This window comes from Patagioenas fasciata, chromosome 12 (assembly GCF_037038585.1).
Source record: "Patagioenas fasciata isolate bPatFas1 chromosome 12, bPatFas1.hap1, whole genome shotgun sequence".
In the NCBI taxonomy this organism is placed as follows: Eukaryota; Metazoa; Chordata; class Aves; order Columbiformes; family Columbidae; genus Patagioenas; species Patagioenas fasciata.
Window position 1 is genome coordinate 13,367,413 of NC_092531.1, and position 26,023 is coordinate 13,393,435.

Genomic DNA, 26,023 nt, shown 5'->3' on the forward strand with positions numbered 1-26,023 from the left:
CAGGGATGCTGCTGGGGTGGGGACCCTGCTCCCTCACGGCTGCTAAATGTGCCTGGCAGGAGTCTGGCCCAAACAGCTGGACCCCCCCTCCATCCCAGGGCTGGGTTTTGCCCCTACACCAGCATCCTGCTATCTAGGGTGCTCTGTTCTTCCAGCTCACCTGGGTACCAGGCTCCCTGCTCCAAGCACGGCTGGGTGCTGTGCAGAGCCCTGCCCTGCAACGCTGATTGCCCAGCGGTGTAATTACCCAGGCTTGCTGGGTGTTCATGGGGATGGGGGCAGCGGGGCAGTGTGCAGACAAACAGCCTCCACAGGTGGCTGTTCCCATCTGCAGAGCCCTGGCTGCAGCACGGTGTTGGGATGCAGGGGACCCGTGGGGGCTGTGGCATCCCCACCATGCCCTTGGGGTGGATAATCCTACCCGCCCACGTAAGCTGCTCCGCAGAGCTGATCAGTTGGTAATCGTGGTGTGTTTGCCACACGGCAAGTGGGGAACTAACTGGTTTAGTGGACAACACCCGCGTCTGCTCGCGGCCGCCTGCATCGTCTGGCGTATTTATAGTGTTATCAGCTCTCAGGGCTTGTTTCATCCACTCCAGTCGAGTCCCGTAGCTCCTGCATCTCCTTTAACCATCACCTCTTGGCAGATCCAGGAGCGCTTTGTTGTCTTACAAGTATGCTGGTAGAGAGATGGAGAAACAATTTCTCCATGACAATAAGTGACTATTTGCTTCCAGAGCTTCAGTTACTAAATTCTTAATTAAAGATGGGCTAAAGGGCCTGATAACTTTAGCCGGCAGGTCCTGGAGCAGCCACAGGGTGCAGGGCACACTGCCAGGGGCTGATCCCTGGGGATTACCCACCTGGACACAGCACGTCCAGCCCAGTGGATTGTCCAAGGTCATCCAGCCGTGTCCCCCATGTTCCCAGCACCTCCTGCACTGGCACACACAGAGCTCAGCAGCTGCTGTCCTCAGAGCTCTGCCCTGGTACCTGCTGCCAGAGCCTCTTGGGGCACTAATGCAGCTCATCTGTCCCGGGCTCAAAGGGGGCAGAAAAACCCTCGTCTTAATTTCCAGTGTCTGCACTGTGCTGAGGGTGCAGAGCTGCCCCCCAAATGGGCTGCACAGGGCACAGCACAAGGAAGGATGCTCAGGCGCTGCTTTGCCCCTTCTCACTGTGCCCTCCAGGGGAGCTGGCAGCACCGGGGAACAGCCCTATCCCGGGGATCGGGTCTGCCCAAAATGCAGCTGTTTATTTCCTCCCAGCTCCAAGGGCAGAGCTGGGTTTTCACATGTGTCCAGGGGAGTGTCTAAAATAGACTTTGCCAGATCTGCTTTTAGGGTTGCTGAATAAAGGTCTGGCGGGCTCTTGAGAGACAGGTGGAAGGATCGAAACACTCTTCAGCTTTTAGTGAAAGCACTGAATTGGAAAAAAGCCTTTTTAGAGGTGTATATATATATATAAATATCTTATTTTGGGGATGTTTGTGAGTCTGCTGGGATTGGAAGGATGCTCTTTGAGTGCTGCTCAGCTCAGACCAGTGCTTTCCACATGTGACACACCTGCACACCCACACGTGTGTGCACACAGCCATGCACACGCGGGTGCACGCAGGGCTCCAGAGGCTGCCCCACTTCAGACAGCCTGGTCTCTTATTCAGCTCCTTGGCTGTTCCTGTCTGTGTTGCATTTAACAGCTCATCAAGTCTTTAATTGTTTGTTTACTTGTTGTTCTTTGCTAGTAAGATGCAATATTAGTTTAATTAGAGAACAGAAAGTAGCACAGTCCTCCTTTGGAGAGCTGGGTTCAGGGAAGTGTTTAAGGCTGGCTTTATTCCCCAAGCTCCCACCTCAGCCAGCGCTCACCCTGGGGCAGATCCTCGGGACTGGGCCCCCTGGGTGGGTGCGGGTCACCCAGCACCAGCCAGGGGCCTGGGGACCACAGCATTGCTTTGGATTTCAGCTTAAAGAAGGTAATTTTGTGTCCCTGTGGCAGCAGCTTGGAGTAGCACAAGCCCTTCTCCCCAGTGTGGTGTTGATTCTGAAACCTAAGAACAGAAAATGTGCAGAGCTGTTCTGTCTGCAAATGTCACTGTGCCACGTGCTCAACAGGCCGGGGGGGCTGCGCAGGGGCTGGGTGCCCACGGCACAGCCCAGGTCCTGCTCTGGTCCCTCAGCGGTGGTTGACAGTGCCGAGAGCTGCTGTGTGGAAACTGTCAGTCAAAGGCAGAGTAACGAAGTCAGGCACAGGGTGAGCGGGATGTTTGTACCCAAAAAATGCTCTGTACCTGTAGGGATAGGGAATGTCTTTAAAAGTCTGCAGCTGTGATATTCAGGAGAGGTTTCAGTGTTGTCGTGTCTATCATGTGGTGAATATTGTATGTAACAGTAAGGACCTCTGGCCTGTGAAGTACAGGATCACACAAATATATAAAAAACATTTTAGCTGTAATACATTCAGAGAGGCTTGTAAAACACTTCAGTTTGTCTCAGAAATGCCTAAAAATAACTTTCGGTTGCCAAATCACTGCTGCATCTGCACTACGTGAGCATGCCCACGGCAGCTCGGGAAGCCCAGCCTGGGGCTGCTCTTGGCACAGGGCAGCAGCTGGGGCTGAGTCCTCGTCCCGGAACAGCCCCCGTCACTGATACTGGCACATGGTGCTGCCAGCAGCCAGGGGGTGGCAGCCCCAGCCCCCGCAGCGACTGTGTGCTCCCCAAGGAGCTCTCCATGGAGATATCCATGATTCATGCTGTGCGATGGCACCTGGCAAGCGTGGGGCTGGCCGTGCACGTCCCCTGCAAGGGGCAGCACTCAGGTGCTGCAGGGAGGCTGGTGTCTCCCCCTCTGCCTGACCCTGCCATGGGACAGGGACAATTTTTGTCTGTGCCTGGTGCTCCTGCTGGGCTGGGCAAACACTATGTCACTGTCCCAGCAGAGCCAGGTGGCACTGGGGATAGCTGAGGCTGGCTGGGACACAAGTGCAGGGCCAGGCTGGTGTCCCCAGGGGAATGGCTGCCTCTGCGGTAACCAGAGCTGCCCGTCACTGCCAGGAGATGTGCTGCTGGCCTTGGAGCACTGGGCAGGCAGGGACCATCCCAGCACCATGGTGGCCCCAGCAAGCACGGTGGCACCACATCACCCAGCCACACTTCAGCGGGGACTGTGTTGGGTTACCCGAAGGAGACCGTAGCTTCCCAGAGTAGTGAAATGATCTGTGGAGAAAGCAAAACCACAAGCTCTGGGGCTGGGAGACACAGTGGCAACCCCACCACCTGGTTACTGGTGCCCGTTGGCACTGAGGGGCTGTGCACTGCTGGCACAGCTCGGCGGCAGGTGGTACTGAGAAAGCCTGGGGACACCCAAAGCCGTGCCCATGGCACTGCTGTCCTGCTGCTGAGCCGTGAATCCTGGAGCTGTTGTGTTTATTCCTGGCGGTGCTGTTATCCTGGCTGCTCCATCGGCTGCAGGGCTGGAGAAGCTGCAGGGTTTGGTGGCCTCAGAGCAGCTCCCAGTAAATGCAAGTCCCCAATACATAAAAAACTGCTCCTTAGCCCTTCCAGGAGGGGAAGGACCTGAGCAAAGCATGACTTGATGAAACGTGGGAAGGTGGCTCTTGCCCACAGCGCTCAGGTGCAGGAGCTGCACCAGCAGCCCCTTTCTGCGGGCTCGGCAGCAAGCAAGAGTTGCCAGCATAAATTACCACCTTGTCATCCCCAGTGCTGATATTCCCAGGGAATAGTTTAGCAGTTCAAAGGGCTGTTGAAATGATTTTGCACAGCATAATAGCAGTCCTTAAGTTTTCCATCTAAAAAATGTCAACAGAGACAGGATTTCTGCAGTGTGGCTCACTCGCTGGCACACGGGGTCACATGCAGCCAGCCCCTTCCTGACACCCCGTGCCCAGAGTTTAGTTCTAAGTGACAAATCAGCCTAATGAACTCACAGCATCTTAATGCTGGTGAGCAGCCCCGATTTGTACATCCTGCTCCCCGCAAAGCACTTCATGCAAGTGTTGTTCTTCCATCTGCTCTGTGCCAGTGGCCAGGTGCTAGTGGGGAAGCTGGGTGAGAGGGGAAGGGACATCGGTGCCGGTGACCCTCATCCTGCCCTGCATGGCGGGTGCTCTTCGCCCTGACCAGGCTGCACCGAGGGTTTTTATTTCAGCCACCGGCTGGGAGAACCCTTTGGGTCAGGAGCACAGCCCCTCGGCCCAGTGTGCCCAGCATCCCTTGGAGCACTGAGAACTCCCTCCTGACCCATCCTGTCTGAGCCCTTTACCACCCAGCCACATGCACACAAAACCCCTTTTCTGTGCATGTCACCGAGTGGGTTCCAGGATGACGATGCCAGCCCAGGCTGGAGGTGGGTCCTTGGCACTGGAGTGGTGGGCAGGAGGGATGTCTCTGCCTCACAGCACAGTGTGATGAGCAGATGCATAGACTGGGAAGGGCACTGACTGTGTTGCTGCCTGTCCCATGCCCAGGAGGTGGCTGGAGGAGGGCTTGGGCAGGTGGTGGGGCTGGGAGGACACAGCTTCATTCCCCAAGAGCCCTGCAGGTGTCCATGGGTTAGCCATGGGGTCCATGGGGCACCTCACCCCTCCTGAAGCTCAGCCCCCACCCAGGGTGACAGCATGGTGTCCTCCTGGGGCCAGACCATGGTACACCATGTGTCACTCTACTGGGAGAGGCTCCAGGCTGGCAGGGTCTGGCTGGGGAGAGCTGCAGCTTCACTGGCTGCGCTCGGGGCAGCGAACACAAAGCAGAGCCAGCAGCAGGAGGAGGTTACAGCTGAAGGCTCTGGGATCACTGACCTCTTGATCTCCACACGCCCTGGGCAACTGGGATCAGTGGGGCTCAGTTTGGGAGAAGGGTGTCTGCTCCCTGGAGAGCCTCACACGCCGCCGGCACTGTGCCCTGGTGTGACTGTCCCCAGGCGGTACATCTGTGCCACCTCCCTGTACCTCCTCCTGCCCCCATCTCCCCCGCTGTCCCTCAGCTCACGCTTCAGAAGGGCAACGATTTCCAAATACCTTATGGGCTCCTTCAGCTGAGGAGTCCATGGGCAGCTCTTACCAGTGTTTCAGTTTTGCAAACCCTCCAAGTGCTCAGGAGCAGTGAGGGAGATCATGGCAGTTGGCCCGGTTGTCCCCTGGCACACCGCTCGTTAGCGCAGCGCAGCAAAGGGCCCATTAGGGCTGCTGAGCACACGTTGTGCTGCGAGCGCCTGCAAACCAAACTGCGCGTGCCTGTGATTCACACACGGCGGAGCAATGGGCTGTTCCTCACCGGAGCGCTGTGCTGGGCACTTACGGCTCTGCAGCTTCGCGTGGACACTATTTGCATTTTTACATAATATTATGAGTTGCCTTGCAAGAGAAGGAGGAGGTTGCTTCAAATCCATCGTGTTTGTGGAGAACCTCTCTCTGCAGGGCTGGTTTTCTGGTTTCACCAGCCACTGAATCAGTGACATTCAAAATAGATGAGGTGCCTGGTAGCTTTCCAGAACCATTTGCTTGTGAAACCAGTTACTACTGAGGGATTTATAACAAGGGTGGAGAAGATGCTTTTCCCAGACAAACCGCTTGGCAAATCTGTGCTCATCCTACTGTTTATTCCCAGGTGAGGGGCACATTCTGGATTGAAGATGAGCGCAGGGCAGTGCTGGGAGCACCCTGTCCTGGAGCCTGGTTGTCAGCTGAAGGAAACACATGTGGCAACAGGCAATGCTGTGGGTCCTGGAGGGGTGGGGAGCAGCCCCGGGATGGGCTGTGGAGCTGCCCTGGGCAGCAGGGAAGGCTGGAGGGGCCAGGGGGTGATGGGAGCAGTGCTGCTCCGAGGGGGCTGCGGCTGCAAAGCTGTGCTTGCTGTGCCCCAGCAGCCAGGGTTTACCTCTCCCCTGGACAGCCCTCTGTCAGGTAAGGTTAAATGTGGACTGGTGTGATGGGCACCTGGCCTGCCAAAATGAAACACTGGATGGGACCAATTAGCAGAGAACTGTGCAAAAAAGTGCTGGGTCCAGCTCTTCTGATGCAGGTGTGTTGGGGAGGGCATTGCTGGGAGCACTGACATTTGTGTGAACATAACGGACACCAACTTATGCTCTGAAAAATCTCTGTCCTGCTATTGGCCTAGCAATGTTTCTGAGAACACAAAGGACAGAGCACTGGAGCTGCTGGTGACCTGGATGAAAACCAAGGACACGCTTGAGAGCAGCTCACAAGGAGGGTGCCGGTGCCTTTCAAGCCAGGTTGCTTTGTCCTGTCCAGAGATGAGCTGGTACCATCACCTCTGCCAGGCTGCCTGGGAACTGAACGTGAAGTTACTATCCCAGCTTCTTCCAAGTTTCCTGCTGAGCAAATGGAAGAACTTTATTTTTGCTCCAGCCCAGCAGGTTTTTGTCTCTGTGTAGCCCATCCTGGCCCAGGAGTAGCCAAACCCCCCCAGGATCCATGACAGCGACCACCTGCTGCAGCGGAGTTGTAAGCACGTATTTAACCTGCTTAGCCAAGAATGAGATTTTCAAGCTTGCTGCTGTGATTTCGGAATTGGAGCCCATGGACTTGACTTTGAATACTTTGAGTGCTCAGTACTGACTGTGAGTGTGTGCCCAGCTGTCAGCAGCGTGGAATGACACTGTGTCCTGGGAAAATACCTTTTAATGACACAAATGTCAGCACCTTCCCTGGTGATGCCTCAGCCCTGTGTTGATGCCTCTGAGCCTGACTGGATAAAAATGCCCATTTTTAGTCCCTATTCCAAGTGAAGGAAAGGAGAGTCTCCTCCCAAGGGATGTCACCCCATGTGTGCTAAGCCAGCCCTGCAGGGAACGTTTGCGCCCAGGGATGGCGAATGTCTGCGCTGGGGCAGGATGAGCCATCGGGCAGCAGCCTGTACCCCACCGGAGCTGGTGTGAGAGTGGCACATGGCTGCTTCCACCCCAGCCTGAAAGAGGAGACTGTGCAGAACGGAGCTGGTGAGGAGGCTGCTGGCTGAGTCAACACGCGCCCTGCTCACGCAAGAGGCTGAAGCACAGGCTGAGCGCAGCAAGGGCCGTGCTCACCACAGCTGATTATTTTATCCTGGAAATCACAGCATGTGTTTCACAGGGAGTCAGTGCATGGCAACCGGCTTCACACCTGCCCGGTGCCAGCAGCAGGACAGGGGCATGGGCACATCCCTGTGCTGCGGTGCTGAAGGAGTGAGCAGGCTGCCTGAGACCTGTCCTGTGCTGCACCGCAGGTCAGGGCTCAACCCCTGAGCCCCCAGCCAACCCCCCCCGCAGTCCGACAGCACCAGTACACGGGTGCTGTCACCTGCTGTCCTGTACCTGCCTTGTCACTTGCTCAATGGATGCTCTACCCTGTTTCCTCAGAACCAGTCACTGTGTGTTCAGAGCTGTCAGGAGTGACACGCCTCTGCTGGTGGCTGTCCCACTCCTGGAGCTCTCCCGCTGCTGGTTTGTCTCCCTGATATCCCTGCTGTCCTGCCTGATGCCCCTGAGCAGCGTTCCCGGTCCCCCAGCTCTCCCTGCGTCCCTGGGTGCTGCTGCTGTGCATGATTCTGCTGGGGCTTGAGCCTCAGCTTTGTGCAGGATGCCCACAGGAACCACTTTGATGTTTATTAAACACTTAAATGAAGAGAGAAGAAACCAATGCAATTAAAATAGTTGGAAACTCTGGGAAATACTAACTCTGGGCAGCAGGTCTGGCTCAGCTGAGCGGCAGTGCTTAGGAAAAGGGATGAAGGCTTTGCCTCTGCTTTCCCAGAGCAGAAAGGTCACACTGCAAATACCTTAGAATCAAGAGAAGCAAACATCACATGTAAAAAATAAACCTCCCTTTGCTTTAGAAATCAGTTTCCCCATTTGCTCGAGCCTTGCAAGCTGTTAGATGATATGGAGGGTAATGGAAAAAATAGCTGAGGGGAGTGCAAACTAAACCAACACTTATCTGGAGACAAGAGTCCAGCTGCTTCATCTAGAACTGACTCCACCTCACCCAAATGCCACTTGTCCTTGGTGCCAAGTGCTGCTGTCCCCATGGCAGCCTGCACATACCAGGGGGCAGTGGGGACACCACATCCCTGAGCACCCCATGTCCCCAGGCATGGCCCCACGGCTGACTCAGTGGCTCAGCAGCTCCCAGGGTGTGAAATGGCCTTTCCACTTTTGCCCAGTATGGGAATTATTGGCAGTGCTGGTTTCCAAGTTATGATTTGATCCAGGACTTTGCAGGCTTCCTTGGTGGATATCTCTGCACCATCTCACGTGCAGCAGGTCCTGCCTGTCCCTGCCCTTGAGCCGGCAGCACTGCCCCGAGCTCACTGCCCCATGAGGAGCTACCAAAGGCTCAGCTCGTGGCCAGGGCCATTGCTGCCCTGTGCTGCCCACGTGGCTCTGGCTCATCCGCAGAGACACAGAGGGAACAGAGGAGGAGAAGGAGCTGTGCCGGTGGGGAGAGTCCTGGAGTCACAGACCTGCTCACAATCAGGGCGGCAGCGGCGTGTTCGGCCGGGAGGGCAGCAGCCCGTCTGCCAACGGGAGGGACAGGCGGGCACAGGGTGCTGGGGGCAGTGTGCGGCCCTGCTTCTCCTTCACAGCCGGGGCTACTCTGTCCCCGAATCAGCACCCACCACGTGCTCAAGGTCGCATCCCTTGAGTGTATGTCCTGGTAAGCAGCCCCACCCTGGCAATGCCAACACCCTTCCCAATTTCAGCCTGTTCCCTCCTGTTGCCATGGCAACCCATGACCTCGCTGAATTCCTTGGAGAGCTGCCAGCATTTTCAGCAGAAACAAAAGTAATTAACACGGTTTTCCTGATGTCCTCCCTGTCTGCAGGGCCTTGGTCATGCTTGGGGCTGGGTCCTGTGGCACCACAGGATGGCAGCTGCCCATGGGCAGTGGGGTTGTGTGCCACCTCACAACCACCCCAGCTCTCACATGTGCCCATCCCTGTGCTGTCTGACTGACCCAGCGCTCGTGGCTGGATCCTCTTCTCTCCCACCTGGGATATCTGGGAGCAGCTGTGGTTCCCAGGGTGCCCTAATGAGAGGTGGGGGGTGGGAAGGGAGAGGCCGGTGTCAGGGGTCCGGATGCTACTGCACACAGAGGAGCCACCCAGTCCAAGGGACTGCAGCAGGAGGGATTGCAGGGATGGGATCAGCTCTGCGTGGCTGGGTTGGGAGGTACAGGCTGTGTGTGGGACCTGGCACTGGGAAGGCCACAAGTGGTGATGTCCCCTGGTCAGCAACACATGCAGGGCTGGACGCAGGGGGTGCTCCCCTGGGATGGTGGGGGAGCTGGTACCTGAGGCTGGAGTGCCTGGGGCAGGTGCCCAGCTGAGGACACCCCCACACTGAGGTAGTGTAAGTTGGGGGTCCTGCTCAATCTGGGGCTCATGGCAAGCCAGGGTTTGTGCCAGCTCAGGGCTGATCTCAGATTTGGGATCCCCTCTTGGCCTGGGTGATCCTCCCTCACCCAGGGGTCCCTGTTTGCACAGGGTACTTCTCTGCCTGGGGGTCTTATTTGTCCCAAGGTTCTTCCTGGCCTGAGGGTCCCTTTTGGCCTAGGGCCCCATTTCACACAGGGCTCCCATCTGGTCTGGAGGTCTCTCTCAGCCTGGGGCTCCAGCTATGGCTGCAGGTCCCATGTGCCTGGTGGCGCTTCCTGGCCGGAGGCTCCAGCTGCATGCAGGGGCTCATGTGCCCGGGGGTCCCTACTGGCTCAGGGCTCTGGCTGTGCGCAGGGGTCCGTGCCGGCCCGGGGGTCCCGGTGCCCGGGGGTCCGGCGCGGTGCGGGACAGCGGCCGCGCTTGTGGCGGGGGCGGGCGAGGGCACCGGCGTCCCGCGGCTTGGGGGGCGGCCCCGGGGAGCGCAGCGCGGCGCCGCCGCCCCCGCAGCCGGCGGCGGGGCAGGGCCAGCCCCGCGCAGAGCGGTTCGGCACGGCTCGGGGCTGACGGGCTCCCGGTGCCGCCGCCGGCTCCGGCATCACATGACTCGCCCGTCCGCGGGAGACGCGGCTCCGGGACGCGGCGCTCCCCCGGCAGAGCCGCCGCCGCCGCCGCGGGAGGTGAGCGCTGCGCGGGCAGAGCGGCGGGGCTCGGCCGCGCCATGAGCCGCCGCGGCGGCCGCCGGCTCTCCGGGGGCAGCGGGCGCCGCTGATGCGGGCGCGGGGGCTGCGGCTGCTCGCCAGGGACCCGCCCGCCGGTCACCCGGCGGGGACCATGTGAGGAGCTGGCGGTGCCCACCAAGATGCAGAAGGGGATGCGGCTGAATGACGGGCACGTCACCTACCTGGGGCTGCTGGCGAAGAAGGACGGCGCCAGGAAGGGCTACCTGAGCAAGCGGAGCTCCGACAACACAAAATGGCACACCAAATGGTTCGCGCTGCTGCAGAACATGCTCTTCTACTTCGAGACCGACTCCAGCTCCCGGCCCTCGGGGCTCTATCTGCTCGAGGGCTGCGTCTGCGACCGGGCGCCCTCCCCCAAGCCCTCCCTCTCGGCCAAGGACTCCCTGGAGAAGCAGGTGGGTGCGACGGGGGCCCGGGGCTGGCGCCCCCCTACACCGGTCGCTGTCGATGGGGATGATGCCCCGGGGCCGCGTCTTTCCCCGCGGGGGTCCCAGCCCCGGTCCCGTCGCCGCACGCAGCCCCGTTCCCCGGGGTTCCCGCCGCAGAGCGGACCTGACCCGCACCCGAGACCTGCCCCACGCGTGACCGGGGCACGGGATGAGGCAGCCTGTGCCAGGGGAAGGGGGTGCTCTCCGGGGCTGCAGTGCCGGTGCCTCGGCCGCGCTGCCAGCGCACCCCGGGGCAGCGGGTGAGTTCATTATGGGGGTGTCGGGCTCTGCAGGGAGCTCCCCCCCATACTTCGCGGCTAATTAGCCGGCGGTAATTAACGGCGGGGCTGCGGCGCGGGGCGCCCCCCGGCGGCCGCGGGCCGCTCTTTGCGCAGCGGAGCCCCGCGCCCCACGCGTGTCAGCGGCGCGGCCCCGCCGGCCCGTCCTCGCGCCCCCCAGCGAGGGTTTGTGGCCCGGGGAGGGCGTGGGAGAAGCGGGGCCCCCATGGGGTTGCTCCATGTGCGCTGCCACTCGGCCGTTCGCCTCTGGTATTTCCCAGCCCCACGCAGCCCCCGTGTGCACCCCCGGGGTTCGCCAGGGCGCTGCGGGGCAAACCCGGCCAGCCCGGGTGCTGTGTGCATGGTGCCCAGCGCGGGGAGGCACAGGGCCTTGTTTTCACACAGATTTCAGCCCGTTCTTGCTCTCTACACATGTGGTTTGTGTTCCTGTCTCAGCCTTAGCTGGGAACGCTGCGCATCCCTCCCCAGGTGGGGAGAAGAGGAGCCGGGGCCCCCCCCACGGCACACGCAGGGCTGGGACGTGTCTGCAGCACTCCTTGCCAGATGCTAATGTCTGCGGGTGGAACGGCGCTGGAACAGCAAAGCCCTCGTGAGACCCTGGGAGAACCCCGGTTCCCCCCAGCAGCACTGGGGACCCGGCTGCAGGGACGGCAGCCCCTGGAGTACCCGGAGAGGTTGCACGCAGGGTGGCACCAAGCAGCATGATGTGCAGTGTTGGCAACCTCTGGTTTGTTTGTCTGGTGTAATTTGCTGAACCTCGCGGAGCCTGATAGGAAGGACTGGGGCTGCAAATCCCCATCTGTCGCTGCCGTAGCTTCCAAAATCACCTCCAGTCTCACGAATGGGGAGAGCAGCCTGTTGTGGCTGTATTCACCCCTTGACAGCTCTGCGTGGAGCGCAGCCACACACTCGTGGGGTGCCCATGTTGCAGAGGGCACCAGGAAGCCCCTGGCAGGCGGGAGCAAGGGCGGTTTTCCCAGTGCAGGAGGCCCTGGCTGGTGCTTTCTGAAGCCACTCTTCATTTTGGGTCCAGCTCTGCAGGTCTTGCATAATTTCAGGCTGAGCAGGCTCTGGGGAGGTGGTGGCGAGCAGTGCTGGCAGACTGCAGGACGGGACCCGCTGGGGCATGGGGCAGTGGGAGGGCAGTGAGCTCTTTCATTGCCTCTTGCTCATCCTGGCACACTCAGCACCCCAAAAAGCCCTGTCATGAGAGCAAGGTAGCGCAGCACCCCTGCTCTGTGGCATGTCTCCTTGCTCCTGGCAGGGATCATGGGAATATTTCTCTGTTTGGATCAAAGTACCATTTTTTTGCAACAGCTGTGGCTCCTTGCAGGCCTGGCTCTGGCTCTGGAGCAGCCCCCTGTGTGTGGCAGGGTCAGCTGTGGCAGCAAGGAAGGGGCTGTGCCTGCGGGGGGGTCACGCTGCTGTCCTGTTTTGTCAGCTGTGGCCCTTTGGGTAGCAGCCTGATAAATATCGTTGCTCGTTTCTGGTTCGGCTTAAAGCAGGTTTGCTAGCCAGGCCATGGCTTGCTCGCCATGTTCTGACTTCTCTTGTTTGTACAGGAGGGATTTTTCAGCAGATAAACGTTAAGTGGAGGATGTCACAGCCCCTCTCTGTTTCCAATGCACCTGGAAGATTTACCCTCTGTAAATGAGAGACTGCTGTCATGGCGCAGTGAGATCCTGCCACACTAAATATTTACCAGGCCGATGATCTGCGCCGGCTTACCAAGGTTTAGTGTCTGGCTCATAATTTTGTATAATTCACTAGGACAAATTCAAATGAAAGCGCTCAAACACTTGGATGCCCACTGCTTTGCAAACTGATTAATGGCACGCCAGATGAGATAAGCAGCAGAATATTGATGGTGCAGACCTGCAGCGTAGTCTGTGCGGGACGCCGAATGGCAGCAAAGCCGGCGGGTCCCTGCGAGGGAGGTGTCAGGTTCTGCAAACCAGACACAGCGTTTTCTTCAGCTCAGCCCGTACTGAGCTGTGCTCAGTATCACCAAACTGTCTTTTGAAAGGAGGATGCCAAGGAAATTTCTAGCATTGTCTGTGATCACCATTAATTGTTTTCTGAGGGTATTTATGTCCCCGGGTGGTTACCACTGGAGCTGGAGGAACGTGTTCCCTGCAGCAGGGGAGTTTTGGGTTTAGATTCCCTCTTCACTGGAGTAAAGCCTGAGAGGTTTCAAATTCTCCACAAAGGAGAAATTTTAAAAGGTGGGTCTTTTAAAGCCACCTTTTTTTTTTAAAGTTCACATATTTCACTTTTGTGGGACTTTTTTTTTTGCTAGGAAAGCAGTGTATTTTTAGCATACAGCACGTGTGAGAATAAAGCAGCAAGGTTTTTGGAAAAACTGAAACACCGAAAAGGGGATTTGGAGACCTCCAGAAACTTTTCCTGGTTTTGTTGGATTTTCTGCAAATGAGTTTTTCTTCAAACCAGCTTGATTTGGAAGATATTTGATTGCAGAGTGGACTTCAGGCCATGGCCTGGGGGAAGGGACTGCGGGGTTCCCTGTGCTGCCCCGCTTGTGTGGGAGGTTGGGGTTTGGCTGCTCGGCGCGGGGGTGGGGGTGAACCCCCCTCTTGTTCTGCCTTGGCTGCAGTGCTGTGCTTTCCCCGGCCCCCGAGGGTGAGGGTGCTGGGAGGCGCATTCAGACATCTCCTGTCTCTGGGTGGGGGAACGCGGGGGTTCTGCTGGGACTGCATGGGGGGTGCAGCCAAAGAGGGCCCCAGCAGAGGAGCCGAGCAGGTGTGGGGGTGCGGGCTGATGTGTCCGTGTGCTCCATAGCGGGAGGGCCCGGCATGGGGCGAGGGCTCTAAATGGTGCGGGAACCAGGCAGCAGGATCCCAGCTGGGTTTGCTCCATGGATCCAGCCTTCAGTTGGATTTGCAGACCTGTACCCCGGTGCCATGAGTTATTCTTGACCATCCGCCCTCTGTGCCTCAGACAAGAGCCAATGTGATGCTCAGTCAAGTGGTAGCACTGTGCAAAACCCTTGGCGTGAGACTCAGCAGCTTCTGGAGCTCTGAGTCGGTTTTCCCCACAAAGCCTGGGCTACTCTTGTGAACACACAGCCTGTGACAGGAGAATTTCCTCCCCATCTCTGAAGCATTTGCCAGGGGTGGGTGTAAAATTTATCATCTGTGGTGCTGTTGGGGGGCATTGAAACATTTTGTACCGTGCTGCAAAGCTGAGGGCGAGCGGTCAGCGGGTGGACGTGCATGGCTGTAGTCTCCCTGTGGGATGGGAGAAGGTTTGTGGAAATGATTCCCACGAGCACGCTGGGGAAGGAGTTTGTCTGGAGCGTGTCCAGCCCTGGTCCTGCATGTTGCCGTGCACAGCTGGGGAGGGAATGAGGGAACCATGACCCTTCTCAACATCAGCAGCACAAAGAGAAGTGAGTGCTGAGCAGAGACAGAGCGTGGTCACCGAGGCCACCGTGTCCAGTGACACCAGTCACTGAGGCACTGGGAGAGCTGGAGGGAAGCGGAGCTGAGGGCTGGAGCACAAGTGTGATGTGAGTGGCTGAGGGACCTGGGGGGTTCAGCTGGAGAACAGGAGCTGAGGGGAGACCTTCTGATCTCTGAACTGCCTGAAAGGAGGTTGGAACCAGGGGGGGTTGGGCTCTGCTCCCCAGGAACAAGCGCCAGGAGCAGAGGAAATGGCCTCAAGTTGCACCAGGGAAGGTTGAGGTTGGATCTTGGGAACAATTTCTTCCCCAAAGGGCTGTCAGGCATTGGAACAGGCTGCCCAGGGCAGTGGTGGAGTCACCATCCCTGGAGGGGTTGAACAGACGGAGATGGGATTCTTAGGGACATGGGGTAGTGCCAGGGGTGGGGGAACGGTTGGACTTGATGGTCTTGAGGGTCTTTTCCAACGGAAGTGAGTCCATGATTCTGTGCTTGGGTGCCTCGGGGACACCTGTCCTCACAGGGTGCTGGGTGTCCGCAGCAGCCCCAGCCAGCCCACCTCCACTCCAGGGGCATGGGGCAGGGGGTGCGGATGCTTCTGTGCAGGGTGTGGGGCAGGGGGTGCAGATGCTCCTGTGTAGGGTGTGGGGCGGCTGCCACCTGGCAGAGCCCAGCACTGGGGCAGGGACACAAACCAGCAGGTCCAGGTTGGTCTGACTGGGCTGCCTGGAGCAGCCCCATGCCCAGGGCCATCCCATGTTAGCCATGCCCCCAGATGGGTCTGTGCCAAACCTGCTTTGCACAAGCGGGTAACGTGACTCTTGTTTTCTAGAAAAGTCTGTTTATTCATCGGGGTGTCAGTCCAAGCGTACTGCTGCCTGATTGCCATCTCTGATTATTCACAGGGTGCTCATTGAAAGGGCAGGATAATGTGGTGTGATGTGTGAGTGATGGCGATGGAGTGGTTCCACTAGGCACAGGACACCGTGCCTCTGCGGGACCTGCCTTTGTCACGGGGGAAAAACTATTCCCTGCATTTGGCCTATAAATCCAAATAAGGCAATCTGAGGACAACGTGGCCTTATTGCCGATGTTCTGTGGACACAGGAGCTGAAGTGGCAGCAGGAATTGTTCCCCAGCAGCAGCTCCCTCTGGGCAGCGGGAATCCTGCCGGAGAAGCTGTCGGGTGTTGGATGGTTCAAAAAAGTGGGTTTGTGCATCTAGACTCTGAGCTGGAATAGTAAAATAGTTATTGGAATATTTTGCTTGCCGAAGGGCAGGCATCAGCAGAGGTTGGTTTCTGATGAAGCAAAAAGGCCAAGAGCATTTTCACATGTGAGACAAAAAATCTGAAAAATAACATAGTATTAAAAAACTTAAAAAGACATTTTTCAATGATATATATATTTTTTTTTAATGTATGGACCAGTTCTGATTAAGAGATCTCTTGGCTTAAGCTATTTGACTGTTCCCATCAACTTAATTTGCCTTGATTTGCTCACATGGGTCTTTGCCATGACAGCTGGCTTGTTGTCCTGTTGGATTTTTATAAACTTGAAATGGAAACTTTTTTCCTAAACTCAGGTACTTTTAGCCAGGCTTTCGGCACTGGGCTGAACACAGCAGTAATTCGTGCCAGCAGCACAGAAACCTACGTGTATTTACAAGCAATCTGATTTTTTTAACATAAATCAATATTTGTGAACCTAAACCTGAACTACTCATAAATTTGAAGATTATCCTGCTGGGGTTTTTTGTGTTTTAAATGTGATGCCAGTCCATCCCCTTTATTCATGCGTTCTTGTCAATGAAATCTGTTAAAGAAGCAATAGGAGACAGGACAGAAGCCTTCCCCCAGCAGCCTCAGGTACATTTGCTCAGCTGCGCATATACAGTTTTGCAAGATTTCTTGCAAATACGAAGGTGCAGAGTCATCACAGTGATATTGATATGTAAAATCTGGCTGAGGTATGAATGTCCAGTATACCCAGGGTTAGGATAATGCTGGTTTCTTTATTAATTACTGCACAGAACTATGTATTTCCAAGCAGGGGGAGCAGTTTGTGGTGTATATACCATGGAGCCTGTGTGGTACAGGTGATACCTGTGTGATACTGGTGTTACCTGTGGGCCCGTCTGCCAGCATCACTGCATAATGTGCCAGAGAGGGGAAAAATTGATTTTAAAAAAATTTTACAAGTATTTCTGCCCAAGACTTGGGGTGGGATTCTCATGGGGTGCAACATCCTGCTGCGGTGAGTCGCTCGCTCAGCTGGTGCTCAGCTCTAGTGCCCATGCATGAGCATCGTTATGGTCCATCCTGAAGCAGAGGACACAGATTTCTGCTTCTGGGATTTTTTTTCTTGTTGCAGGAAGCACAAGAGCTGCCCGGCCACCCATCTCCTCTGTCCTGCTCCCAGGTCTGTCTTCCCAGTGCACACGCTATGTAGGTCAGGGAAGTTAAAAGCTGCCAGTGCTGGCTGTGGATTTTTCGACTCATCCATCCAGAGGAGGAAAATTCTCCTCTCTTGCCCTTTCTGTCAGCTGCAATAACCATCAGCGTTGTGAGCAGGCGGCCGTGTACCTATCTGCCATGGGCAGAGGGAGGGGACGCGTATCCCCGGCGCGGCGGGGAGCGTCCCCGTTGCAGGGGGATGGCGGGGGACATCTGCCGCGGGGCAGAGAGGCCCCAGTGATGGCACAACAGAGTGGCTTTGTGTGTGAAAGGGTGACGGTCACCTCTCCTGCGTGGGCAGCGTTGCTGGGGACGTCTCTGTCTCAGTCCCCCCACTCTCACTGGGCACTGTCACCAGCCACCTTGGTCACAGTATCCAGAGTGGTCTGGTGTGGTGCTCTGGCTGAAAAACACCCTGCTTCAGATTTTAAAGAATTCTGGAATCGGTTGATTGTCTATTTTGGAAATAATGCATCATTTAAAAACTTATTGGAATGTATTTATTGTTTACTTAACAGAAGGCAAAAGTAAAACCCTTCAAGATCAGCACAGGGCATCAGATTGACACAGGAGCGGGTGAAGTGCATCTTAGGCTGCACAGGGACCCTAGGCTGGGCTGCCCACGCAGGAGGTTTTTCTTCCCCAGCGCTGGGCAGGAGAGCAGAGCCAGCGCTGTGCTGGGTGTCACACCCGCAGGGACACTTCTGGGAGACAGTCCCTGCACGTTAATCACTTGGGTCATCTCCTTCGTTAATTCAAAGCCGATTTTTGAGATTCTGGAAGCAGAAATAGCTCCTGAACAGTGTTTTGCTGTTGTACTCTCAGTCAATATAGCCAGGCTGGTGCTGGGGATTTTTTGCAGAAAAAGCAACAGTGTGAATGGAGTTTGGGGTGTGGGCTCGGTGGCTGGGGCTGCAGTGGGGGCCAGGCCAGGTCCCTCCCAGCTGGGCCACCCTGAGCAGAGCCCCAGACACGTGCTGGCTGGGGTACCCCAGGAACAGCTGCTGGAATGGGCTGGAGCTGCCGGTGAGCGCTGGCCCGGGAAGAGCTGGGTGGTGGTCACAGTGCTGTGGCTGGTCCTGGGTGGGTGTTTTAGCCTTTCCCTTTGGGACCTGAGATGCTCCTGTTGTTCTTTCAGGAGGAACCGCTGTGTTCCCCTGAGGTTTGCTGAAATAAAACCCTCACAGCACCGGGGTCTGGGGGTCTGTGCATCCTGCAGCACCAGTGGCTGCACATCCCACAGCAGGTGCTCAGGTAGCGCTGGGGAGATGGGGGAGGCTGGAAAATGCCCTGTAACAAGGGACGTCAGGAATCACATCTGCTGAGTGTGCCAGGAGCAGAGCGAGAGGTGGCGTGAGCCGGGATGTCACTGAGCTTTTCAAATGAGCAGAGATGGGCAGAAAAACAGCAAACTGAAGCTGTGGGTGCTTCGTGCTCTGCACCTGGCAGGGCTGGCCCAGCAGCTCCAGCTGCCCTGGAGAAGCTGCTCTGGGGCAGGGTCTGATTCTGCTGCTCTCCATGCCCTGCCTGGTGCCATTGAGCAGGGGGTCCCAGTGCTGGTGAGTGGGGGGTCCGGGTGAGCGGGGTCCCAGGTCTGTCCCTGCCCAGCTGGCCATGCTACCACTGAGCGTTGGCCCTGACACGGCAAGCGCAGCTGGAAGCGTTCCTGGGCTGTTGGGTTTGATGTGTCACTGCAATGACAGAGAGGGATCATAATTTAGGCGGAGATAAAAGGTGGTGGGAGTTTTATTATTCAAATATAAAATAACTTCCTCCTTTCAAGTGTGCTGCACTTCCTGGGTATTGTGTGGGGATACATCAGAGTGACAGGCAGTGTGCGTGTGTGCTCACAGGAACCAACTTTAATTGCAGCTGGAGCCGTGGTCGGGACCGAACCGTCCTGCACAGCCCCGCAGCAGCTGTGGAGCTACCCCCGCTGCGGGACGAGGCTTTCGGCCTCACATTGCCTGGCATCGCTGCTGACAGTGCTGGAACTGCCGCTGGCAAAACATGCAGGAGTTTCTGGGTTTAGAAGAGATGAGCCAGAAGCCGCCTGACGAAATGTTTTTGGTGCTGGTGTGTTGAGAGGTGCCTTGATGGACCCAGCGGGTGAAGCAGGAGCGACACAGCCCCTGTGCCAGCCCTGGTCCCTGTCTCAGTCTCTGCCACAGGCTCTGCCACCCCGTGGTTTAAAACCCAGCAGGTCCTGGGGCTGTGTGAGCTGCTGCTTCTACAGGGCCCTGGGTGGGATTAGGATGCTCTGACCAGGTGTGATGTGGGTCCTACCCATGGGCACAGGGCTCTGGGCATGTATGATCACCCATGGGAACACAGGCAGGTGCTGCATTGTCACCTGCATCCCCTGAGGGACCTGCAGTGTCTGGGAAGCCTCAGCCCAGGGTTCGCTGTCCCCTCCTGCTGGCCAGGGTCAGTTTGGGGGAGCCACAGAAGCATCTCCCTGTGTTCCTGGTCCTGTGGGGACCTGGCTGAGCACGAGCTGTTGGCGTTGGTGGAATGTGCCAGGGTGAATGCATGTGCTGTGGCACATGGTTGTTTGACCCCGCAGCACCAGGAGCTCGTGGGGACATGGGGGCTGAGATGGGACTTTGCCAACCCTGGTGTCCCTGTGTCTGGGACCCCAGGCTGGGGAGCAAGCGCTTGGCAATGCGCTGGCATGGCTGGTGACATTCCTGAATCAGTGTGTGAGGGGGAGGGTTTCCAGGCTTGCCAATGTGACAAGCTCTTTTGGATGCTGTTTGCCGGGGAGGGGATGTCAGAGAGATGGACATAAAGCAGAGCGACATAACCGCAACGCAGTTTTGGAGACCAAACATTCCTGCTGAATTTTCTATCTGACATGTCTCATAGCCAATAAAAACCTTTGGGAGTGGGAGGGAGAAGCAAAGGGGATGAGAAGCGAAGGGCTGTGGAGCTGCTGCAGCCCCAGATGTGTCCCACAGACTGGCCGGCTGCTCCCTGGCTGCCCCTAGCTCTTGCCAGCCTAGCCACGGTGGGACAGGCTGAAGGGGAGATGGATGGTGACATGGTTTATCGTGGGGAAGGCTCCCTGAGGAGAAAACTTGTCTGCAGGATCAGCAATAAACATAGTTCATTTAAAGGCTCCTGGACAGAAAGAGATGCACCTTCCCAGGGTCACAGAAACAAACCGTTCCCCCAGCCTGCAGCCCCACATCGGGGCAGGTTCCCCTGCACGCTCCTGCCTGCACTGCAGTGCCCTCTGCGTGTTCATGGTGTGCCAGGGTCTGTCCTGGGCAGCAGGGGTGCACACGGGAATCAAGCAGCTGCTGCAGGTTGGGTTTGTTGTTTTGTTGTTGTTTAGGGGTTTTTTTGTTTGTTTTTAGTTGGGTTTTTTTTGGTTTTTTTTTTTTTTTTTTTTTTTTTCCCAAGATACCTGTTAGTGCAGATCCCTTATTAAACCCAAGAAAGGAGCAGAGAATGTCAGGATGAGCTTTTTCTGGTGGTTTGGCTCCAGCCTCGCTATTCCGGGCAGTACCAGCGCTGCAGCGTGGTCTGTGTTTCCTAGGAGACTGCAGGAGCAGCGCAGAGCCAGTCGGCGCGGGCTGTGCCGCACAATTAGCACAAATACTGCAAATGTCAAGGGAGGCTAAATATAGCCCAGCGCCCGGTCCTGCACCCCGCGCCCAGCAGAGCCGCCGCCTCGTGCTGTGGGCACGTGGGGCTGGGGGCTGCCAGGGGCTTCCTTTGGGTGCCAAGGATGGTGGCTGCCCACGCAGGCAGGGATGCAGGCAGGGATGCAGGCAGCCTGGTGCTGGGTCCAGCTAAATGCCCTTGCTCATCTGTCCCTGTCCCCAGGTGAGAGTTGTCCCCAGGGCCATGGCCACAGGCTCAGCCTGCAGCCTTCTGAAGTTCGGTGGGTTTGGGTTTATCTTGGTGTTTTCCCCATGGGGTTTCCCCTCGGGCTGTTCTCAGCCTCATCCTTGCCCACCGTGTGGCTGCACGGCCTCCATGGCGAGGAGCAGCTTGTTCCCAAGTGCTGAGGGCAGTAGGTTCCTGTCGTGCTCCTGGTGTTTCAAAACGTTTTTTTTAAATGAAGTAACCTGTGGTGGACCATAAAGTGCTTTTCTAATGGCCCTGTGTGTGGGAACAGTAACCTCCCCCTTTCTCTCCCCAGCATTACTTCACCATTAACTTCAACCATGAGAACCAGAAGACACTGGAGCTGAGGACCGAGGATGCCAAGGACTGTGATGAATGGGTGGCAGCCATCGCTCACGCCAGGTATCGCCCTCCACCGCCGCAGACTGGGTACGGGGGTGTTGGGGGTGAAGTTGTGCCCAGGGGCACTGCTGTCAGGCGGAGCAGAGCACCTCTGGTCCCCAACCCCATGTCAGGGACCGTTGTGCAGAGCAGGCGGCTGCATTCAGACACTCCCTGTCCTATACCCATCCGCGTCCCCCACTGCGCGGCTCCGCGGCAGGCTGGCACTGCCAAATTCTGTGTCAGGTTGAAAGGCCCTTGGGAGAGGTTTCGTCTGGAACAGCAGAAGTGGTCAGAAGGTTTCTTCTGCTAATGTTTCTGTGCTGTGCGATGCTGGCCCAGCCTGGGTGTTAGCCCAGGCAGTGCGGTCAGGAGCCGGCATGGCAGAGGAGTGTGCCAGGCTGGCAGCGAGGAGGGGCCAGGTGAGTGTCGTATGCAGGAGATTAGAGAAATATCATCTGCTACTGCACCTGAACAAGAGCAGATGTTCGTGAAAGCTGGTGCCGCAAGTGTCCTTCTCTTTAAACTTTTTGGGATGTGGTAGTTGAGAGAGCTTTGGCCATGGCTTTTATTTTTTTTAAGTCTCCTACCATTTCCTGAAAATTGGCGTAGTCTCTTCTGTTTGCACCCTCACGGGGAAGCCGAGTCCTCTCCAAACTGCTTGGTTCTGAGCAGCAGCATCCCGACCTGCTGAAGCCATCTACCGTTCCATTCACCCTGTGGGTACACTGGGAAGGGGGAAGGGGCAGTGTGGAGGAGACCCCCCAGCAAACCACAGCCGGCAGACATCTCATTCTGCTCACACATCCGAGGGCTGCAGGGCCGGGGAGAAGGGTGCTCACTGCCCTGTCTGCCCGCAGCTACAGGAACCTGGCGACGGAGCATGAGGCACTGATGCAGAAGTACCTCCATCTCCTGCAGATTGTGGAAACAGAGAAGACAGTTGCCAAGCAACTCCGCCAGCAGATCGAGGATGGGGAGATCGAGATCGAGCGCCTGAAGGCCGAGGTGAAGAGCCCAGAATCGCCCCACGGATGTGACACTGCTCCCCGGGGCAGCCCATGGGCTGTGGGTGGGCAAGTGGCATCACTGCGCTGGTGGGGACCAGGGACACGGCAGCCAGTGTGTTTGTGTTTGCTTGAATGATATCAGGCTGGCCCACTGTCTTGCAGAGAGGGGTGAGGGCATCGCCTTAGTTGGAGGTTTTCTTGCAGGAGCTGTATAGTGTACACAGGGCGCGGGGTGGTCCCCAACCCCAGGAGGCTGCCACCATGGGGAGGGGATCACTCTGGCGCTGGGGAACGGGCAGTGAGCCAGTCCCTCGTGTTCAGAAGGTGCTGGGGAATGGATGAAGACTCCCTGTCTTACCCTTATTTCCACCCTGCACACTTTGATTAGACCCCTCTGTGTGGTTGGCAGTGCCGTGTGCCGGGCAGTGCAGAGCTGGAGCAGTGACCGACACAGGGACCGGCTGTGGCCTTGGGAGGAGACTGGGGTCAGCTGCAGTGTCCTGACAGCTCCTGTACATTGGGAAATTAATGCGCATGGGGCTATGAACAGAACGGAGCCTTCACGGAGATGGGAGCGTCTCTTTGATGAGTGCAGCCCAGGAAATCTGGTGCCCGCAGCTGGTCTCAGAAGCTCTCGCAGCAGTTTGTGGTGTTGGGTTGTAGGAAGGGTGACATGATGCAGGTTACTGCAGACAGCAGCAAAATGGAAAAATGACTCAGCAGTCGATGCCGAGGGCAGCTGGTGTCCTGGGGCTCCAGGCTGGGTGCTCCCCGTGCTGCCTGGCTGCCCCCTGTGGGGCTGCACCCGCCCTGGAGACCCTCTCACGGGTCCTGCTGCCCGTTGGGCTGAGTTTTCAACCCCGAGTCAGTCAAAATCTCAAAACTGACATGAAGGAGGCAACTGGGGAGGCAGTGAGGGCAGGAGTGGGTTGGTGCATCCTTACGGTGGTCTTTTCTTTCAATTTTGAATTTTTGAGTTAAGAAGTGCAGGTCAGTAGCTAGTCCCTGACCATGGTCACTGAAACTGCTCATGGGGATCTGGGGAGCCCCAAGCCTTTCCCAGGAGTGGTGTCGGCACTGCTGTGTTTGTGCTCTCCAAGAGAATGGAATTGGCCCCAAAGCCTCACTGTCTGCAGCCCCAGCACCCTCTTGGTGGGGGTTTCTTCTGGGACCCTGGTGGGGTGCCAGTCAGGAGCCCCCGGCTCCGGGGCAGCCCCCACGTTGGGGTGAGTATGAGGGACAGGGGAGGTAAGCAGGGGGCAAGGAACATCCCCATGAGCTGTGGGCCGGGGGAGGTGGGAGACGTGTTGCGAACCTGCAGTTAGCAGAGGGGTCGGGTTCCAAGGTGCTGGGTAGAGCTGCAGCCCATCCCCTCCCCTGTGCCCGGGTGCATTTGATTTTACTTTGCATTGTTTTGTTGGTTTTTGTTTTGTTGTTGGTTTTGTTTTGTTTTGTTCCACATGCTTTGAAGCAGAGATCAAATAATCAGCTCCTGCTTTTAATGTGCAAATTTTACTCAAGCAAACCAAAATAAAACCATGGCACCAGCAAACCTGCTCCGTGGGTTGCAGGCGAGATGCTCCCAGAGCTGGCATGGAGAATAGCCTCGGTGCTCGCAAACGCATAAAACCGAGGGGTGCAGGCGGTGTTTGGTGACTTGAAGCTCCATGGGAAAGTACAGAGAGAGGGAAAAATCTCTACAATATCTTCTAAAATCTGATCCCATTTAACAAAAACCAAACATACACTGGGCGGGTGCTGCAGTTACTGGTGCCGTCGGTCCCCAGCACCATGGGGAAGCTGCGTCTGCCTCTGAAAAAGGTCTTAGCTCCTTTCTCTCCAAAACTTTTTGGAAAGTACTCTTTAAAATCACAACTCAAATCACATTTTTCCCAGTTTCCACTTCCTGGATGGTACATTTACTGTTTTCCTGCCCTTTCTGTAGCTCTGTATGCAGCTGCAGTAGTGTGGGGGGGACACCGCAACAAGCAGAGGAGTGATAAAAAGCACAGGCGAGAAACAGCAAAAATTCAGATGCCTGAAACTAGTGAGATCTGATTCAGTTTGTGCTGGAAAGCTGTGCCTGGTTGAGAATTTGTCCCTGTCTGCAAGTTTTAGGGTGCAAAGGACTTGAGATTTTTCTACCATTTTCTATCTAGCTCATTTTTTAATGACTTGCCTGTGAAGGCTTCCTTAGGCAACAGGGATGCAGTTGGGTACCTGTCAGGATTTGCAGGTCCCCGTCTTGTGTTTAGATGTTTGGGAGGCTGGGGAGCCCTGACAGCTCTGCAGCCTTTTTGTATCTGCTTCATTTCCCATCTCCCATTAAGACAGAATCGGCACGTGTCCCTTTGTCTCCGGTTAAGCTGGTGGCACGTGCCATTCCCCGGGAGCAGGGTCTGGGCTGCCGGGCTGTGCCGGGGCGGCCGCTCACCCTCTGTGCCCACAGATTGCCTCCCTGCTCAAGGACCACGAGCGCATCCAGGCCGGGCAGAGCAGCGCGCCCAGTGACGATGACAGCGACATCAAGAAGATCAAGAAGGTAGGTGGTGATGGGGACATGGAGCTGGCACTGGCAGGGACCCAGCACTTGTGCCATGGGAGACATGCTGGGTGCAGGGCTGGCGGAGCCAGGGAAGTACCTGGTGTTGTGGCTGTGCCGGGGGAAGGCTGAGTGAACACAGGATCCTTGCTCCTCACAGGAGTCCTCCATGCATCCCTGTAAAAGGGAACAGAGGATGTTGTTGGCAATAAGCAGGTGCATTTCCATGAGTTATTGCTCGTTCCCAGCCGTGGGTGTTCGGAGCAGCCCCAGTATTGGGCACCATTGCACACCCAGCAGGAGCCAGGGAACCCCTGGCAGCGCCGTGACCTGGCACTGTGCCAAGCATGGGCACTGGCCCCAGAGCTGTCCCTGACGCTGCCATGGCTCCCGGCAGGTGCAGAGCTTCCTGCGGGGCTGGCTGTGCCGGAGGAAGTGGAAGACCATCATCCAGGACTACATACGGTCCCCGCATGCCGACAGCATGCGCAAGAGGAACCAGGTTGTTTTCAGCATGCTGGAGGCTGAGGCTGAATATGTCCAGCAGCTCCACATTCTTGTCAACAACTTCCTGCGGCCGCTGCGCATGGCAGCCAGCTCCAAGAAGCCGCCCATCACGCACGACGACGTCAGCAGCATCTTCCTCAACAGGCAAGTGCCGGCCCGGGCCCTGGAGCTCTGTGCACCTGGCCAGGCCACAGCCCGTGGGCAGTGTGGGTGTCTGCTGCCCGCCCTGGGAACAGGTGTGGGGGTGTGGGGTGCTGGGGGTCCTTGGGAGCTGGCAGCCTGGTCCCCAGAGCCATGGATGGAGACTTGCTGTCCCTGTGGACACCTGCACGGTGGCTGAGGGCTTGGCATGACACAAGGAAGTACCGCGGGGGTGGATGATGCTCCAGGGCCTTGGCAGGGCAGGGAGGCAGGCGATGAGATTTCATCTAATCTCTCTATATTTGCCGTTTGTTCATCTGTCTTTTCACCCCTTGGTTTATCTTTCAGTGAAACCATCATGTTTTTGCACCAAATCTTTTACCAAGGCCTGAAGGCGAGGATCTCCAGCTGGCCCACGCTGGTGCTGGGTGAGTACACGGCGCCTCCTCGCCACCCGTCCCTCCCGCTTGCTGCGGGAGCAGTTCCGCAGGCGCTTTGCCGACCAGCAGCGGTGGAATGCATCGCACAGCTCATCACTTGTGCGTGCTGGCCACGGGGTCGAGGACCTGAGCAAAAACCAGAGAAACCCAGTTCCTGCGTTGCTGGTTCTGCCAGGCGGTGGGAGGGGAGAGCTGGACCACACGCAGGAGAGCTGGTGCTGAGGAGCATTGCTGTGTCTGATGGGACCCTCACCTGCTCCAAAGGGTGTCTGTGGCACCCAAACTGGACAGACTGGGGCTTGCACAAACAGGACATGGTCCTGGGGGGGTGGCCTGGGTGGAACCCAGGGAGGAGGAGGGTCCTGAGCCAGGGGGCTGTGCTGGGAGCCCAGAACACAGGTT

The 26,023-nt window shown here is 57.2% G+C and overlaps 1 protein-coding gene across 2 annotated transcripts in view; it reads left to right on the plus strand.

Annotated features, from left to right (window-relative positions):
- The first annotated feature begins 9,947 nt into the window (after positions 1-9,947).
- Positions 9,948-26,023, plus strand: part of RASGRF1 (Ras protein specific guanine nucleotide releasing factor 1) — a 33,457-nt gene continuing 17,381 nt past the window's right edge. The window contains exons 1-6 of one of the 2 annotated variants that reach the window (XM_065847691.2): positions 9,948-10,533; positions 20,896-21,002; positions 21,842-21,989; positions 24,441-24,533; positions 24,931-25,184; positions 25,530-25,609. In XM_065847691.2, the coding sequence (XP_065703763.1) occupies positions 10,258-10,533; positions 20,896-21,002; positions 21,842-21,989; positions 24,441-24,533; positions 24,931-25,184; positions 25,530-25,609 (958 nt within the window). In that variant the 5' untranslated portion in view covers positions 9,948-10,257. The remainder of the gene's footprint in view (positions 10,534-20,895; positions 21,003-21,841; positions 21,990-24,440; positions 24,534-24,930; positions 25,185-25,529; positions 25,610-26,023) is intronic. The other variant, XM_065847690.2, reaches the window with a different exon arrangement.